Genomic DNA, 19407 nt, shown 5'->3' on the forward strand with positions numbered 1-19407 from the left:
CGCGCCCGCGGCAGTGACCGGCCGCTGTCCCGCTCTGCCCGTCACCCGCGCGCATCACGGGCGTCGGCGCCGCGCTCCAGGGCCAGACCCCGCAGAACCCCGCGGCCCCGCAGGAGCTCCCGCGCGCATCGGGGCCTCCTCAGGGGCGCGCGCTCGGCGGGTGGGCGTCCGCCCTGCGCTCAGGTCGCGTCCCGAGTCCCAGCCCCCGGCGCCCGCGGGCTCCGTGGGGGGCCGGCTTCGCCCTCCGCCCCTCCCCCTGCCTCTGTCTCAAGTAAATGAGTAAAACGATTTTTTTCAAAGAAGTTCGAAAAGAAAACGGGGGTCGCCTCTCCAGAAGGAACCGACGCAACCTGTCGCCTCCCGTGCGGGCCACCCTCGTACGCCGCCGGCCGGAGCCGACTCGGAATCGCCGCGGGGCCGGGGCCGGCGCCCGCCGCGGGACTGTCCGAAGAGAACCGGGGGACGCGGACGCCGGACGCAGGGGCGCGACCTCGGGGCGGGAGACTTTACCACTTACTTGCCGGAGACACGGAGACGCCGGCAGCAGCGGCGGGGCCGACCCCGGCCGAGCCCCGAACCTCCGCCGGCGCCGAGCTCGGCTTTACCTCACACGCGCGCGCTTCACCGGGAAGCGCCGCCGGCGAGCGAGCGTCCTGCAGGCGCTTCGAGGCCGCCCCTCGGTCCCGCTCCAGCTGCTCCAGCGAGCGAGCGCTCCTCCCGCTGCCGGTCCGGGGACCCCGCGGACACGGAGGATCCCGGGACCCGCCCCGGGGCCGCAGCGCCCACCGCAGCGCTCCCGCGCCCTCACCACACTCGCTCGGCCCGCGCCGCCCGGAGCCCCGTCGGACGCGCGCCGCCGCCCGCTGACGTCACTGCGCAGGCCCGCCGCGGCGTGACCCCGGGCCGGCGCGGGCCACGCCCTCCCAAGCGCCATGCTGGGCGCTCGCGGCGCGGCGCTCGCGCGGGGTCTGCGGGGCCTGACGCACTCGTGGCGGCGGGACTCCCGCGCCCTGGCCCTGGTGCGCGCGGTCGGCGTGTCGCGCGCGGGGCACGGGCAGGCTCCGGCCGGGCCGGGACCGCGCAGGCGCCGGCTCAGCCTCTCGGCCGCGGCGGTCGTGGACTCGGCGCCCCGCCCTCTGCAGCCCTACTTGCGCCTCATGCGGCTGGACAGGCCGGTCGGTGAGTGCGCGCGGGCGTGCGGGGGCTGCGGGGGCGGGGGCTGCGGGGGCGGGGACATCGGGCGTGCGGGGGCTGCGGGCGTGCGGGGGCGCCCCGACTCGCGGGCGGCCCGCCGGCCTTTCCGTCCCCGAGGCCGGGTCGCTCTGCGGTCGCGTTGGCGCCGGTGCCCGCGGCCCTAAGCGCAGAGCGGCCGCCGGAGCCGCCGCGGACCCCGCAGTGCGGACCCCGAGTCCCGGCGCCGCCCGCAACACGACGACTCGGTTCGGTGGAGTCCGGCGGGGTCAGCGCCCGCGGTCCGCCTGGCGGCTCGCAGTGGCCCCGAGACCTCCGGTCCCCGCTGTTGAAGAGGTCGCCCGGCGGCCTGTGGCTCCGCCCTGGGTCTCTCGTCGCGGACGGACGCACGGACGGACGGACGGACGGACGCACGCCGCGGCTGCTGGCTCCTCCGTGCGGTGCGCGCGCCGCGCCCACGAGCCGCCCCCATCCCGCGCCCCCGCCCCCATCCCGCGTCCCCGCGGAGCCTGGCGGTCGTGGCCGACGAGCTCCTCCGCGCCGCTGGTGTCGGGGTCGGGACGCCCGTCGCGGCTGCGGGAGACCGAGGGCTGCGCCGGAGGGTCGAGCTCGCGGCGCGCGCCGTGCACAGTGCGGCGGTGGAGCGAGCGGCTCGCGGGGGCTCCGAGGCGAGGACGTGTCGGGAGCAGACGGACCCCCGCAGGGCAGGGGTGAGAGCCCGGCGGGCGGGGCGGGGAGCTGGAGCGCCCGGGCGGGGGCTCGCCTGGGCCGGCGCGCGGTGCGGGAACGCCCGGGAGGCCGGGCCGGGCCGGAGCGGACCAGGAGGGACCGCCGGCAGCGGGGACGCGGCCGGGGCTGGGTCCGTCTGGCGGGGGCGTTTGCCGGGCGTGGAGAGCCCGTCGGGCCGGCTCTGCCCGGCCGAGGCCCCGAGTTGGTCTTGCTCGTGGTGCTCTAGGCCGTGGACCGCGCATCTGGGTCAGAGCACGGAGCGGGACAACACTGAGCTCCTAAGCTGCAGAAGCGGATGAAAAGGACAGCCCTGCCCTGTGACCCCTTGCGTTTGGGGCCGCGTTCAAGTTGGTACATCTCCGAGCCCGGTTCTCCTCCGAGGCGCCGCGGCCTTCGGCTCCGGCGTCCGGGTCCGAGCCGCGCTCTAGGCCCGCACAGCTCCGGACCGACGAGCGGCTGCGGGATTCCCACTGCCGGGACCTCCGGCGTCTGCATAGTGGCCGCACACCCCGCCACATGGTGCAGGCCACTAAGAGGTTACGACTAAAGGTCTGGAACCAGACCTCTAACTTCCTCAAACATAAGATGAAGACGCGGGTAGCGCGGACTCCCTACGCCGCCGTGGGACTCGTTTGCGTGTGCGGGGCCTTGCGACGGGCCTGCCCTGCTCAGTGCCCCGGAGGTGCTGGGCTTTGGTGAGAATTCAAGACCCGTTAAGAGTTCCGAATCTTGGGGAGGCACCTGCGCGCTTTAGTTGGGCACAAGACGGTGACCGCAGGGTCTTCGAGACAGTTACTGAGCCGCCGTCAGTCGTGCGGCCGGCGCGTTCCAGCCCCTGCTCTCTGCCGGGGACCGTAAATGGACAGTAGAACCGCAGGCCTGATGTTTCTTTATTTGAATTACTCTTTCATGGAGCAATTTTATGTTCATTGTTGTACTTTGTTGAAATTGGATCTCGTTTTATAAATCACAGTGGAATTCATTGTTTTTCAGAATGGATTACAAGTTTGTTCAAATTCCACAAACGACAGTATTTCAAAATTTCAGCAGGTGGCACTCTTTACACGAAATTGTGTAATTTAGTTGTAATTTCTGTTTTACTCCATTTGCGGGTGAGTATGTTGTCTGGAAGATAATATGTAATTAGTAAAGAATCTTAGGTTCCATATCCATAGGCTTTTTGGTCTGCCCACCTCTCAGAACGTGTTCGTTTTATTTCCTCTCCCAGAAAGTTTCTCCTTTTTCTACAACAGACCTTTCTTTCTGAAACCTGTTGGCATCCTTGTCCTCTCTGAACCCTTGACGGAGGAGAAGAACAGAAGGGCCATAGGGAAGCGAGGGAAGCCCCGTGGCTGAGAATCAGGGTGGCCGAGGAGCCGGGAGAACGTATGTGGAGCGTCAGGTGTACTGAGTGGCAGCCCTGGCCTGACACAGACGGGAGCGGGGCTACCGGAGTGTAAATTTCAGCTCGGCCACTTTTTGCCTTCGTGATCTTGGGCAGATTACGTCTTCCTCTGTGCTTCAGTTTTTGTATTTAAGTGGGTATCTACAAACTCTGCCTATCTCGGGTTTGTCATGAGAATCAAGTGTTTCATGACAGCACCTGGGACATAGTAACAGTTACATGTTTGCTCTTACTGTTTTTATTTTCGTTATCACTGGTTTCCTTTGCTCATAATAGTTCTGAGACGTAGATAGTCTTTCCTCTTATTTATATATGAAGAAGACTAAACCTTCAGGTTTAGTATACTGTAGTGTCTAGCATCACTCCATTTCTTGTGGCAGACATCGAACTGAATGTCTGACTTTTCCCTTCATGATAGGAAGCCCCCCCACCCACCCATGGGGTGCTCTACAGATTCCCCTGTGTAAATGAATATGGTTCCTATAACGGAGACTAATGGCAAAGGAAATGTTGCTGATGTAGAAATGCTGTCGGTGACTGCACTTCTTTTCTCTTCAGAATTTTTAGAAAACAGACCCTTCAGGTCTAGTTGCACCAGGAAAATAATGTCTTTGGAGTGGTGTTCTTTTGCTTCTATCAGAGCAGGGTCAGTCTGCCCCTCTGAGCTGTACTGGTAGATCCAGGAGAAAGGAGGTAGTTAAACACTTAACCTCTCTGTGAGTTTGTTTCCTCATTTGTATGTGAAACAGGAACAGTACTAGTGCCCACTCTGTAAGGGTGTGGGGGGGGATTGAATGAATTTGTGTGTATAAAGCATTTAGAACAGTAGCTAACACTTCAAGCAGTGTTAGCTGTTGTTGCGTTTGTTTTATATGGGACACACCAAATAGGAGTCTGTCCAGCACTCCTGAACCTGAATTCTAGTCTGAACTGGCCCTTGCTTGTTTTCAGTCTCTCCTTGCCTTTTCTGCTGTGTCCTCTCTGGTCCCTCCACCAGTGACTTGGGTGGCACTGTTTTATGGCTTTGAAGGACGCTGTATTTGCCCTGTTTTTGAATTGATCTATTTTATTGTTATTGTTTGTTTAACTGTGTTTCCTCCTTTTCATTTAGAAGCCTCTCTCCCTTAGTCACTGCTGTATTCTCAGTTCCTGTATGTGTTTTATAAATACCTGTAAATGAATAAAACTTGAACTTACAAAATTTAAATAGGATTATAAGCACTTTGTCATTTCAGCTGTTTTTGTATAGGATCTCATCTTAGCCACATCTCCTTTTTCTATGATGTGTCTAAATTGGGAAGTAAAGCTCAGAATTTATCATAATAGGCACCATTTCCAAACATTTGTTGAAAGACTTTCTTTTGAAAGTGGAATATCAAAGTTTACATGTGAAATCTCTTTTCTGAACAATCTATTTGGTTTTAGCTTTATTTCATCTAGTTTATAGGCTAAGGACCAAGAACAAATGCCATTTGATTGGCACTACATGGCAAAATACTTGAAAAACAGTAGCTTTATGTCCACCTTCCCACAAGACAATTTTATTTTATTGTACTAACAACAGAAGAAAGTTTTGCTAACTTTTTTTTAGCAGGGTAATATGTGCATATGATACAAAATTCAGAAATTGCAAAGGTGTAGAGTGAAAACTAAGTCTTCTCCCCTGTCTCCTAGCCACCCAGTTCCCTTCCTGAGAGGCAAGTATCCGTTTCTCCTGTATCCTCCCTGGCATGGCCTGTGAACATACGGACATTCAGATGTATGTGTTTGGAGTGGGGAAGTGCACACGCACTGTAACAGTAGTCTGGTAGCCCTCCATACGGGTGGACGGCTTTGTAACCTCACGGGCAGTGTGTGCGAATGTCATTCCCAAGGGTGTGTATGAAGAATGTTATCTCAATGTCATTTTGATGTGTATTTCTGAAAGTTTGATCTTTCATATAAAGAAGAGTCATTTGTATTTCTTTTTCTGTGAACTTCTATAATCCTTTGTCTGTTTTTCCATTGCAGTATTGATCTCTTTCCAGTTTCTAGGGTTCTACATAGGGCCAAAGAGTCCGTTGTGATACAAGTTGTTCATGTATTTTCCCAGTTTTGTCATGTGCTTTTGATTTTGTGTTCTTCTTGGGATTATAACGTTTGAACAAATGAAGATAGCTGACTAACTCGAATGTGTACCTTCTTTGTCTTTTTATTTTTGCTTAGGCACCTGGCTGCTGTATCTGCCATGTACTTGGAGCATTGGGTTAGCAGCTGAACCTGGTTGTTTTCCAGATTGGTACATGTTATCCCTCTTTGGCACTGGAGCTGTTCTGATGCGCGGAGCAGGCTGTACTATTAATGACATGTGGGACCGGGACTATGATAAAAAGGTAGTTTCTTCCTGGAAAGGAATAGGGAGCCCCCTCTCAATTCTGTACAGTGACATGGTGGCATCACTTTTGCAGTCCACAGAAGGCAAGGGATCTTTAGCAGACTCGCTGAAATCCAGCATGAGGAGTGCCGGTTTTCAGTTGAGTGGCTGGCATTGCACAGTGCGGCGCATCCCCTTTCTCCACACAAGAGCGGCCAGGCAGGCAGGACGTGTACTTCATTTTTACAAAATGAATTAGAATTTAGGCGGCCAAGGTAAGGACATTAGAAGCAAAGCAAAAAGATCATCCTGAGCCTTTGTGCATCCAAGAGGACTGTTGTTCTTTCCTTTGAGTTACATACTGGAGTTGTGACTATTCTTTGATGAAATCAAATCTTCATTTAAATAAGCCAGGGAAGCCCCGTTAGTGTTTGCTAAAATTATTTCATTAAAAAATGTAATTTTATTCCTTTTTTTCTCTTTGGAAAAATAGTACATGTTTAATCTGAAAAATTCAGACAGTACAGAAATACAAAGTATAGAAAGTGCAAGTCTTTCTTACTTGCTCTCCCAAACCCCCAGAGAAACTTCACTTAACAGTTTGATGCATTATATTTCTCCAGATTACTTTCTATGCGTATTCCAATGCATATGTGTAATTATTTCTTCCTCAACGGTTATTTTCTCAAGGGAAACATCCATCTTACTTGCCTTTTGTCCTTAGCGACTCTGCCACAAACAAGTATAAGATCATTCGTTAAATGCTTGAGTAAATAATAAAGTAAACTTTCAATTTAAAAGAAACCCATGCTAAATTATGTAAAATGAATAATCTTATATACATATATATAAATATGTGTGTGTGTTTTCATTATTTATATATATATAAACTCATCCCTACTTTGCCTTTCATGCTGGTCTGAATTTTTCTTTAGCAAGACACACCTGTAACGATTTTTAGTTTATAAGAACAGTACCACAATGTCTTTTTTAATTCAAAAAAATATTGATTATTTGCTGTGTGTGAGACACAGTGACAGGCGTTAGGAGGATTGTGTGGATGAAGGACAGCATTCCTGACCGCACAGTTTCATAGCTACACTCTTACAGCACTGTTGGGAGAATGGTATCTGCAGGGGAACTTAATTGAAGACCGCCTACCTCAGCCAAAGGGAGCAGAGAGAACTTTCCAGGGGAGGGACTGAACGGTGTCCGAATAAGTTGGCAGGAAAAAGATGGGCTGGAGAATGAAGGTCACTCTGGACGGAGGGAACAGCAGATAGAGAGTGTGGCTATGAGATGAAGTATAAAGCTTAACAACTGCCGGATGTGGTTTGTGTGTGGCTGGAGGATAGGCTTGTGGCAGGTGGCAGGAACTGTATGCTGAACACATCCCACCGCCCCCCTGCTTCTTGCCAGGAGATGCACACTTTCCTGATTTGGGGTTCATAACCCCTGTCAGCCGTTCATTCCGCATGACTGTATGATTGAGGCTGCTGGTGTGTATCACTTCAAAGTAATTATTGAACATGTTTGGAGCAGCTAATACCAAAATCCTGGTTGTAATATTTTATTGAACTGTAAAGTTTTGCGGATGTTACTTTTGGGGGAAACTGGATAAAGAATACGTGGGATCTTTATATTTTTTTAAAATGCCAAGATAGTCTTTAAAAGCTGCATTTGAATCTACAGTTATCTCAAAAGAAAAAGGTTAATTAAAAAAAATAATATATTCAAACCAACCAACTTATAATTAACAAAATATGACCATTTTAGTTTCCCCTGAAGTGATTTTTTTTCTCCTTAGGTAAAAGATTGCTGATGAGATACCTTTTATCTCCCCTATGACATTTTTCTCGATTAGGAAAGTCCAGATTCTGTGTACACATATAACAAAGCTCTTAAATGAGTGTTTTGTAGCTATTGAGGAGGTTTTGCTAACATGATTTAAAATGTTACATGCTTCTCTCTTTTTTAAAATTAATTTTTTTTTAAATTTTTGTTCAGTTTATTTAAATGAAAGAGAACAAATAAGTTCACCCATTTCTTTCCTGCCCCCACTGCTCCCAGCCCTACCTCTGGTAACCACCAACCTGTTCTCTTTTTTAATAATCTTGAGTTTTTGTTTTGTTTTGTTTGTTTTAGATTCCACATGTAAGAGAGATCATATAGTGTTTGTCTGTCTGACTTATTTCACTGAGCATAATGCCCTGGGATCCATCCATGTTGTTGCAAAATGGGAAGATTATTTTTAATGGTTGAATAGTATTTTGTGTATATGTGTAGGTGTACCACAGTTTTTTTTTAATCCATTCATCCATCAACGGACAGTTAGATTGTTTCCATCACTTGGCTACTTTAGGTAATGCTTCAGTGAACATGGGGGTGCATATATCTTTTTGAATTAATATATTCATTTTCCTTGGATGAATACCCAGATGTGGAATTCTGGATCATACAATAGTTCTACTTGTAATTTTTTGAGGGACTGCCATACTGTTTTCCACAGTGGTTGCAACAGTTTATATTCTACTAATAATGCACAAGGATTCCCTTTTCTTCCATCCTCACCAAAACTTATTTTTGTCTTTTTGTCAATAGCCATTGTAACAGGTGTGAGATGATACCTCACTGTGGTTCCGTTTGCATTTCCCTGATGATTAGTGATATTAAGCATCTTTCCATGCATCTGTTGGCCATCTGTATGTCTTCTTGGAAAAATGTCTATTCATGAGTTCTGCCTATTTTTTATTTGGATTTTTGTTTTTTGTTTTTTTAGTTACAGGAGTTCTTTATAAATTGGGAGATGTGTGTGTGTGTGTGTGTGTGTGTGTGTGTATCCCTTATTGGATATATGGTTTGCAGAAATGTTTTCCCCCCATTCGGTAAGTTGATTTTCATTTCACTGATGGTTCACATTGCTGTGCAGAAGCTTTCTGGATTGATGCAGTCCCACTTTATTTTTGCTTTTGTCGCTTTTACTTTTGCTGTTAGATCCAAAAAAATTGCCAAGACCTGTGTCTAGGAGCTTATTGCTATGTTTTCTTCTAAGAGTTTTATGGTTTCAGGTCTTTTGTGCAAGTCTTTAAGCCCAATTGAGTTAATTTTGGGTGTCCTGTTTATAGGCATCCCAGATGTATTCGTCTAGCTCTCCAGTTTTCCCAGCACCAGTTACTGAAGAGACTGTTCTTTCTCTGTTGTATAGTCTTGGCTCCTTTGTCATAAATCAGTTGACCATAAATGTGTGGGTTTATTTCTGGGCTCTCTATTCTGTTTCATTGATCTGTATGTCTGTTTAATGCCAAAATCATACTGTTTTAATTAGTGTAGCTTTGTAGTATAGTTTGAAATCAGGAAGTGTGATGCCTCCAGCTTTGTTCATCTTTCTCAAGATTGCTTTGGCTACTCAGAGTCTTTTGTGGTTCCATACAACTTTTAGGAACATTTTATTTCTGTGAAAAATGCCTTTGGAGTTTTGCTAGGGATTGCATTGACTCTCTATATTGCTTTGAGAGGTATGGACATTTTAGCAACATGAATTCTCCCAATGCATGAGCATGAAATATCTTTCCATATACTGTGTCTTAATTCTTTCATTAATGTCGTGTAATTTTTTTTTTTTTTTTTTTTTTTTTTTTTTTTTAATTTATCAGAGAGAGAGAGGGGGAGAGAGTGAGCACAGGCAGACAGAATGGCAGGCAGAGGCAGAGGGAGAAGCAGGCTCCCTGCTGAACAAGGAGCCCGATGTGGGACTCGATCCCAGGACGCTGGGATCATGACCTGAGCCGAAGGCAGCTGCTTAACCAACTGAGCCACCCAGGCGTCCCAATGTCGTGTAATTTTCAACATACAGGTCTCTCACCTCCTTGGTTAAATTTGTCTCTTTATATCTTATTCTTTACTGCAATTGTAAATGATATTGTTTTCTTAATTCCCTTTGAGGTAGTTCATTATTAGTATAAAGAAACACAACAGGGGTGCCTGGGTGGCTCAGTGGGTTAAAGCCTCTGCCTCCAGCTCAGGTCATGATCTCAGGGTCCTGGGATCGAGTCCCACATCAGGCTCTCTGCTCAGCAGGGAGCCTGCTTCCCTCTCTCTCTGCCTGCCTCTCTGCCTACTTGTGATCTCTGTCTGTCAAATAATAAATAAAATCTTTAAAAAAAAAAAAAAGAAACACAACATTTTTTGGTATTTTAAAGGATAAGTTACAGCTTGGCCATGTTGTATGCTTATCACAGTTTCTTAAGGACTGTATATCATTAGGGATGTTTGTGGCTCAGGATTTTGCTTAGTGTGTTAGATAATAAGTAAATTGCTGATACATTAAATGTTAAGTAAATTGTTATTCTGGTGCGAGTTAAGTGTGTTCTGTTGATTTTGTATAATATGCCAACCATGTGATAAGCATTAGGTCCATAAACATTGCAATAATCTCAACATACAGGCATTAATGATTTAGTTTTATTTTATTTTTAAAAATATTTTATTTATTTCAGAGAGAGAGAACAAGTTGGGGAGGGGCAACGGGAAAGGGACAAGCAGACTCCCCGCTGAGCAGGAAACCCTGTGCAGGGCTCCAGGCCCAAGACCCCGAGATCTTGACCTGAGCCGAAGTTAGATGCTTAACTGGCTGAGTCACCCAGGTGCCCCAGTGATTTAGTTTTATAAGCTATAAGCAAATGGTTTCATTAAAAATCACATACAATATGTTTAATCATCATATCATTCTTAGTGTTTTGATGGAGTGCTAGTTTTTTTTTTCACTTTTCGAAGTTAGCCAGGCGGTTATCAGTACTGAAGGGATGGTCTAACCTGTGGTTAGTAGTGTGGTCAGGGGACTGGACAGATTGTGCTCCCCCCCATCCGTTATTTGGGAAGTTGCCAAGCCTCTGCTGAAACAGAGACGGCAAGAACGTGTGAGTGGCTAAAAGTCAGTGTTGTTATGAGGATTCAGTGATGTGATGCATACGTAGCTCTTAGCATAGTGGCATATTGTAAGCACTCACGTAGTAGCTGGAATAATCATAACAATCTAAAACAAATACAGGACATAATATATTTCTAACTAAAACTATAGGGACCAAATCAAAGATAAAAGATCCAGGTCTGGCAGTCTAACCAAGGTGAGTCATTACAGTTTTTGACAAACTGTGTATTGCAGAGTGAACCATGCTATGAAATGGGTCAGCACATTTTTCTGTAAAGGAGCAGATAGTAAATATTTTAGTCTTTGTGGGCCATCCCATCTTTGTTGCAACGATTTGATTCTATTCAGCATGAAAGCAGCCTTATACAATATGTTAACAAATGGGTATATCTCTGTTTCAATAGAATTTTATTTATGTACACTGAAACTTGAATTTGATATTATTTTCATGTGTCATAATACAGTACCCCTTTTTTAGCTGATTTTCAATTGCCTAAAAAAGTAAAAACTATTCTTACTAGCTCACAGGCCATCTAAAAATAGGCAGTAGGCTGGATTTGGCCCATAGGCCATAGTTTGCTAATAACCCTTGATACAAATGAAAATCAAAATAGTTAACATTTATTGCATGTGGTTTTTAGACACTGCTCTTACTCTATGAGGCAGTGCTCTTATCTCTTGTCTTCTTTTTCCTCTCTCTTCCTTTTTTCTTGTAACAGGTAAGTAACCTAAGTCCAAGAGAGGTTAAGTAATTTGCTAAAATTCACACAGCTGGTAGGTGATGGAACAGATTCACATGCTGGGCTCTTGGGACCCAGATCCGGAGTTCTTCTAAAAATGTTGAAAATTTTGGTTATGCTCTTTTTTATGCTTCAGTTTAGAATAGTCACGTTTCATGATTTTTAGACAGGAAAAGAACAACTAATGTATCTTATTTGTCCACATAATGGCTCTGTCTGTTCATAATATTGAATCTGCCCTTTGTATTTGGGTACAGTTAATATTAGATTATAGACCCATCCTTAAATAGCCTGGCAAAAGGACTCCTGTTTTCAAACCCAGATAATTTGTCTTCTTTCTTTATTTACATTTGATTGCTGAGTGCAGGGCTTCCTGTCGTCAAAACATTGACTGCAGTTTCCTCTTTCCTGAGAATTGCCTCTCTTTTCTCTGTGGAAATTAAACGTATACTTGCTGATAAGCTGGGTACCTAATTAGCCAGGTGAGGAAGTTGCTCTATTTAGTGTATTCAGAAATGGGAGATGGAAAGAAAGGGGAATGAGTGGTGGGAATTTTTAGTGCTTTTTATAGCTGTTTGAAGGCGAAGTTTTGATTTATGGCAGTGCTTCCCATGTTGATTTCACATTTTAGTCATGGTTTTCACTTAGTGCCTACCTTGGGCTGTTCTCTTCATTACATGTTTAAATCCATGATTAAACCATTACATGAGGCTAAGGTTTGTGTTTTTCTTTATTAAGGTTATAAGAACTGCAAATCGCCCAATAGCTGCTGGAGACATTTCAATTTTTCGATCCTTTCTTTTCCTCGGGGGACAGCTGACGTTGGCACTGGGTGTTCTTCTGTGTCTGAATTACTACAGGTATAGTAAATATGTTTTTCAGAGTCACATATAAAATCTCTTTCTTTTGAAATGGAGAAAGTAGAAATAAATAAAATTGATGTATCTTTATCACAAAATTATTTGTTGGCTATCTATGGAGCATCTGTAAGTTAGCAAGTATAAAGAAATCACCACATGTCATAAAACCAAGAATGTTTTCTGCCAGAGGAATGAGAAGATCAGCATTTAATTTATTCTGAACCATGGTTACACTTACATTATGTGTTCCCCAAGAAAAACATGGCACTTTCATAGCTTTTCCAAATGCATACATGGATGTGTACGTATACCCTATCCTGACAGTGTCTCTAAGTTAGATGGAAGTGATTATATTCATTTTTCAAAAATATTAAGCAGGTCTTTCCTAGAGTCGTGCTCATAATCAATGACAGGGGGAGAAGTGGAAGGGTTCGTTCCTCTTTCTCTTAAATAGAGACAAAATCAAACTTTGTGCATCAGATTGCTCCTTACAAAGTATATAAATGAGGAAAACAAGACAAAAAATTAGTGTCACTTCATAGAGGCTAGACTTAATTTGCCCTGACAGCATCACATGAAAATGGTGTTAGAAGGTTTTTCCTCTAAGGGTGGTGTTGGGTGACTGGGAGAAACCTACGAACACCTTATGCTGTTATCCTTTTATAGATGTTCTGTCCTCTCCTAGAGAAGTTAACACCCATTGTGCATATCGGGAGAGGGGTCTGGACTCTTAATTCTGTTGGGACATTTCCGTTTATTATTAGTCCTGCTACTGCCTGGCTGTATGATAGTCAACAAGTTACTTAATCTCTTTGTGCTTCAGTTTCCTCATCTGCAAAAAATAAGTAGAATAAAACTGTCTGCCTCTTACGTTTTTGGTGAGGACTATAATGAGTTAACTAAGTAAAACAGAATAGCTCCTAATACATGAAAGCACTGTATGTATTACTACTTCGTTCTGTTGTGTTGTAACACTTAAAATATTTTCTAATCGTCTTTTATCCTAACTAAAGTCTAGGAAAATAATTTTAAATAACAAAAGTTATAACTTAAGAAAAGTCATTTTCCGATTAGTGTTACTACCATTGTCGTCTTTAGCATTTCTAAGAGATGGTGATACTAATCTTCAGTGGTTTTTCTTGATTTCAGTATAGCTCTGGGAGCAGCATCCCTGCTTCTTGTCATCACCTACCCATTAATGAAAAGAATTACATACTGGCCTCAGTTAGCCCTGGGTAAGCTTGAAATAACCACAAGTCTTTCCTTCAGTACCCTTAAACTTGTACTTTTGTGTGTGTGTATGTGTCTAATGTGGCAGAGATAAAAAGTCGGTCATGAAATTTTCTAAACCAAGAATAGATTTTCATATTTTAAGGGAGGGCAATTAGCCATTTTTATTGTCTAAGAAATTTTGCATACTTACTAAGATTCTCACCATTATTATTTTTGGAAATGCTCTTTTAAAAATCAAGGTATATCATGAAGAAAAAATTAACTGATTGGACCCTACCCTTCTCTTTAAGTCACCGACCTGGATGCCCTGAGGACTTGGGGGAGTCGGGTAGAAAGCACGGTCAGGCAAGAGAATTGGGGTTAGTATGTGAAAGCTTAGCTAGCCCATTCCTGTGAGGCCTTCCTTAGATGTTCCAGGAGAAAGTAAGCCAGTCTTGCCTCCAGCTCCCACTGCGCTCTGGTGTGGCGCTTACTTGTTTCACCGGCAGTAATCAAAGGAGAAGATGCTGAAGGCCGCCTCCATCCCCCAGTTGTAAATTGTAAATGCCTGACAGATAAAGCTCTCTTCGTGTGGAGGGCCCAGTGTCTAGCATAGCCCTTGGTATGTCCCCGCTATTCCATACGTACTTGTTGGCAGGGGGAGCCGAAGGCAAGTAGGTCACAAAAATCCCTACTCCTGGAATAAGCTAGTGTTCCTAGAGCTATTCTAGTTGTTGGAGCTACTTTTGTAGTGACTAAAAGAAGAGAAGACACGTGGGACCCACTGAGTATGAGGGACCCGAGGGACTTGCCGGTGGAAATGTCCAGCAGGCAGTTCAGTGTCCAGTCCGAAGGGCCACATGAGCAGACAGAGGGGCTGTTCACGTGGGAGTGTTTGTTGATAGTCTTCAGAGAAGTTGGGTTGTACCCACCTACACTCTCGTTTCTGTAGCATGCAGGAAGTCAAGTCATAAACGAAAAAACACGAGGTTCTGACTCAGGTAGGCCCGAGTTGAAACCCCCGCTTCTACTGCTTGTTGACTGCTCCAGGCACCATACGAGGTAGGGTAAATGTTCTCACAAGACCCCCTGTTTATCAAGGTGACATCATTCTTCCTGTTACCTGTTACTTTAATTGTCTGTTCACTTCTCTGAACCTGTCTCCTTTCTGTGCTGTAGCTAGTCACCACCACGGAGAGCTGAGAGAATTTCAGGAAGAGACATAGAATACAGTGCACAGAGCCTAATGCCTGGAAGTACTTACTGTGTGTTGATGCCCCTCCCCCCTTGGGAGTCTCAAGTGCATTTAGACTTGTCCTCTCTGTCTCACCACTTGTAGGGTTGACTTTTAATTGGGGAGCATTACTTGGATGGTCTGCTATCAAGGGCTCCTGCGATCCGTCTGTTTGCCTGCCTCTTTATTTTTCTGGAATTATGTGGACTCTAATATATGATACTATCTATGCCCACCAGGTAAAAAAAAAAATCTTTTTTCCTTAACTTTGGTTTAGTTATTGTTGCCATTTAGAAACTTTATGAACCACATTAAAGGGAAAGTTTTTTCTTCTGAAAAGAAAATCATTCACGTTTCCTTGGCTCCAATAAAATATTTTTATTTCATGTGCATGTGTTTATTAAAGAGATCAAGTCTTATTTACAAGCACTTAAACAGTATTCATATCCCAGGCATGTGAATACTTTTGTTGTTGTTACTGTTTTCTTTTAAAGATTATTAGAGTGTATATGAGTGGCTGGGGGGTCAGGGCAGAGTGAGGGAGAGAAGCAGACTCCCCTCTGAGCTTCCAGTATGGAAGGAAAAGCATACACTAACCCCATACTCGTTACTCGATTTGGTGTCGAGATAGCTATCAGATAGCGATCTGCCTGCAGGTCCCTGCGGGAGCTCCCAGCCTCTGATAACACATGACTCTAAGCCCAACAGTGTGTGGAAGTTAAGTTGCTGGAGGTGACCAGTTAGCTGGATGTGTGTGTCACCAAGACCTAGCTCTGCTTCAACAGCAGGGAGTCGATGGGAGAGGCAAGGGATAGATTGAGCTGGAGGAGAGCGTGGAAGGATGTGGGTAAGTGGCAGTTGAAGATTTTCTGCATCTGTGCGTGTAGCAAGATCGAAACTAAAATGTACAGGAAGTTGTCGCAATTCGAGAACTCTGAGGTGAGGAGAAGCCATGGGAACCATTAGACGTGAGTTTTACTTGGAATGTAGTCAGTGTGTAGTTAAGAGTCACTGGGGGGTCGTAAGAAATACGATGGCCCTCCTTAATACCCACCACCTGAGAGGGCACGCACTGCATGGGGCACGGCTTGTGGTGCATAAATCATGAATCTTGGAACACTGAAAAAATAAAATTAAAAAAAAAAGAAAAAGGACATGTGGAAATGGAGCTGGAGGATAACCTCCGCAGGGGCCTGCTAGTCAGCCTGTGTCTCTGAGTTAGTCGGCTTTCACAGCTTCCGTCCTTTGAAGGCCACTTTCTTCTGGGATTAGATAGCGGTGATGGTTATACAACCAAAATGGTGAGTTTTATAGCATGCCAATAAAAAGTGGACAGTTTCTTACTGCTTTCTGGTGTTAGGACAAGAGAGATGATGCCCTGATTGGTCTTAAGTCCACGGCGCTGCGGTTCCATGAAAACACCAAGCGGTGGCTCAGTGGCTTCGGTGTGGCGATGCTGGGGGCTCTGAGCCTGGTGGGAGTGAACAGTGGTCAGACGGCGCCCTACTACGCTGCCCTGGCTGCCGTAGGAGCCCATCTGGCCCACCAGGTTGGACCTTTTTCTTACTTTTTCCCCTTATTTTTCCTTGGTATAAATTTGTAAAAATTATTTAAACAAAACAGCCTCCGTGTTTACAGAGCAAGGTACTCCGTAAAGCAGCTGCTTGACTTGCGCTACCCTGAACCGCCCCCCCCCGCCAGCATGTCATCTAAAAAATGTTATTTTACAGAAATACTTTAAAACTAAACCTAGTGTCTTTTTGGCGCAGTAGGCAGTGCATCAGTCTCATAAAACTAAACCTAGATTTATTTTTTTTTTTCCTTTGATGTTTCTGGAATTTTTTCTGATTCATGTCTGGAAAAATTTCAGCAGTGTCTGAAGGTTTTGGGTTGAGTTGAATTGCTGTGAAACAAACTGACCAACATAACTATATTTTTACTACACCAAGCTTCAGTGATGGATATGGTAGGTAGTTAGCGAACTAATCATTCCTAAGGTTGGGTGCCCTGGCATTAGCAACCAAGGCCAGAAAAGACATGAAGTGCTAACATGTCTGAGTTCTGTCTGGATAGAGGGATTCCGGGATACCCAACGAGCACCCGTAAGCTTATATTGTGAATCTACATTAGTGACTTTCGTAAAATGAATGAACCAGATCTAAGCTTAATGAAATAGATTGCTTGTACATGGACTCTAGCTTTGTATCAGCATTACTTTTGTTTTCTTCAGATAGATCCAAAAACATGTTAGCCTATATGTAGATGATCTGTTTTATACAGATTATTGCAAATTACTTACCAGTGTAAGCCAGATTTGCATAGCAGTATGAAGGAGACTAAAATCCAATGTCCATAAAGTAAACCCCATGCCGTATCACCTTCATTGTTTTTCTCACAAGGAAAGCTAAGGGCAGGAATTGGTGATTCTCTAGGATTCTCTAGATTTCACCATTTTCCTCCTCAGAATTTCGCAGCATCTTGTCTTGCTCATAACTCAGCTCTGTGGGTGTTGTCACCATCAGTTGATTGTCTGATCAGGATAATGGTGTGTCGCCATATTTAATTAAGCACTGGATATTAGTGGAGGAAGGCAGAAATTACAAGGAAAATCACAAATACCGTAAGAAATATTTGGAACCCACCAAAAAATTCTAAATGGCATTTGTGGTCTTCTATCTAGTCCTTGACACCGTATTTTTATGATGGACTATATAGCTTTCTAAGGTTTGGGAAAAAAGGAAATCATGATGATTTTAAATCTGCAACCATATAATAAAAAATAGTTGGGAAAATGAGGGATGCTAATGCTTAATAAGCCTAGGAATGACTAAGACAGGGACATGGGGCTTTCCTGATAGATTTGTAGGACTGCTGTGGAGAAGAAGGAATGTGTTTGTTCTAGGTCAGAGCAGATCTAGGTTGCCAGATCCCCTTCTCTGTGGGGGGATGGGAAGGAGATTTACACATGCATAGGGCATTTTTGGTTATCACAAATAAACTGGGGAGGGGTCACCACAGCCATTTGGTGAGTGGGGCCAGGTATGTTAAATATCTTTCAACGCAGTGGAGAGCCCTGCACAATAGAGAATTGTCCTTCCCAAAGGTGACTTGTCAGCCTTTTGAGAAACATTGCTCCAAGGAATAAAGCTAGAACCGGAGGGTAGGAGTTAAAGGAGGCAGATTTTAGATCAGTGTAACTGGTTTCGAGCTTTCTAAATAGAAGTAAAAATAGCATGGTTGCCTCTCAGCATTCACGTGCCACTCAAGTGGACGGTTTTAGGACGCGGCTTGGATGGTACCCAGCGAGAGATATGGTAGGTTTTTCTACACTGGGAAACAGTTTGGGATACAATAAGGGCTTCCCATTGCTTAAAACCCTGTAACAAAGGACTATCTTCTCTATACTGATGTGTTTATTTGTGGTGCCAAAAAGTTCATACTAAGTGCTAATTGCAGCATTGTGGTCTTCTCTTACAGATTTACACTCTAGACATCGACAGACCAGAGGATTGTTGGGATAAATTTACCTCCAACCGAACACTAGGACTAATAGTTTTGCTAGGGATTGTCCTTGGGAATTTGTGGAAAGAAAAGAAGACAGATGAAGTGAAGAAAAGTATAGATAGTAGAATAGAAAGTTAGCAAATGACGTTAATCTAGGAATCTTTAAAACAGACTTGTGCAAAATACTCTCAGGTCTTATTACCGCATAATCAGACTTGAAGAAGCAGTCTTGCAGTTTGTTCATGAACTGAGAACCAGAAGATGAAAGCATAGACCATCTTTGCCTGGAATTAGTTCAAGCATTTACTAGCAGAATCGTCTTCATGTCTCAGAAACCAAGAACTCTTAAGGATTTGAGTGACCGTGAGTCTTCTGCTTATTAAGATTCCCATCTGCATGAGTTTGGGCGCTTTAAAAGACACCTGATCTGTATCTCACCTAAGTGAATGAATGTAGCAAAACAGACTTTGTCTTTAGGGAAAAACAAAAGCTGCTGTAGAAAGTTGGGGTTTATTGTTCTTTGTTGTAACCTTTACTCACTACCCAAAGTAGTAATTGAGGAAACCATCCTGTTTTTTATATCTTAGGAAAATTTAAATAAGTAAATAAAAATTTTTATCTACTGTGTCCATGTGTACTTTTGTTACCAGTCCTGACATTGATTTCGTACGTCCAGTGTCTGCACAGCCATGGTGACCAGAGGTCGTGGGTTGAACTGTTGAACTGAGTTGAACTGCTCTGAAAACAAACTGATCAACTTAGTACCAGAGACTATTTTAATTTCTGTTGATTTCTTTTTTAAATCTTCTCAGATTGTAATATGTAGGATAATGGCATGTCCCTTAAGTGTCCTAAGAGATTCTTCCCTTGTCCCCTTCAGAATGTTCTCAACATAGCAGCCAAAGTGATTTCCTTAAAATCTGTGTGAGGTTCTGTCATTTCTCTACTCAGAACCCTCCAGGATCTCCCAGGTTCCTCAGCACAGACTGAAAGTCCTGTCCCCTGCCAGGCCCTTCGTGATCTGGCTTCATCTTCCACGGCTTTCCCGTAAGCCTCTTGAGCCCCATGGGCTTCCTCAACTGCTGCTCAGCAGGGTGGTGGACTTCTGCCGCCAGGCGTTTGCATGTACACTTCCCCTTGCCTGGAGTGCTGTCCTGGAATTATGTCAGTCCTTCACAGCAGGTCTTTTCCTAAATGTTACCTTCTCAGAGGCTTTTTCTGGCCACTGTTTATAAAATTACATAACAAATGC

General features: G+C 45.1%; 1 protein-coding gene across 2 annotated transcripts; it reads left to right on the top strand.

Moving 5' to 3' along the window:
• Positions 1–896: 896 nt before the first annotated feature.
• On the top strand, positions 897–18773 carry COQ2 (coenzyme Q2, polyprenyltransferase). Of its 2 annotated transcripts, XM_059146663.1 has the most exons (7): positions 897–1179; positions 5531–5697; positions 12084–12205; positions 13355–13440; positions 14757–14890; positions 16012–16200; positions 18129–18773. In XM_059146663.1, exons 1-7 carry the CDS (start codon positions 933–935, stop codon positions 18291–18293), a joined length of 1110 nt encoding a protein of 369 aa, XP_059002646.1. In that variant the 5' UTR covers positions 897–932; the 3' UTR covers positions 18294–18773. The 2 variants fall into 2 exon arrangements, with proteins under 2 accessions (XP_059002646.1, XP_059002723.1); XM_059146740.1 differs by lacking the exon at positions 16012–16200.
• Positions 18774–19407: the final 634 nt, after the last annotated feature.

The sequence above is a fragment of the Mustela lutreola genome, chromosome 1 (genome assembly GCF_030435805.1).
Source record: "Mustela lutreola isolate mMusLut2 chromosome 1, mMusLut2.pri, whole genome shotgun sequence".
In the NCBI taxonomy this organism is placed as follows: Eukaryota; Metazoa; Chordata; class Mammalia; order Carnivora; family Mustelidae; genus Mustela; species Mustela lutreola.

Bases quoted from the DNA above. Each gene is read 5' to 3' on its own strand.
- COQ2 (XM_059146663.1), top strand. From the start codon at position 933: ATGCTGGGCGCTCGCGGCGCGGCGCTCGCGCGGGGTCTGCGGGGCCTG. The intron at 5,698-12,083 runs GTAGTTTCTTCC...TTCTTTATTAAG, and splicing joins ACCGGGACTATGATAAAAAG to GTTATAAGAACTGCAAATCG. The intron at 14,891-16,011 runs GTAAAAAAAAAA...TTCTGGTGTTAG, and splicing joins ATACTATCTATGCCCACCAG to GACAAGAGAGATGATGCCCT.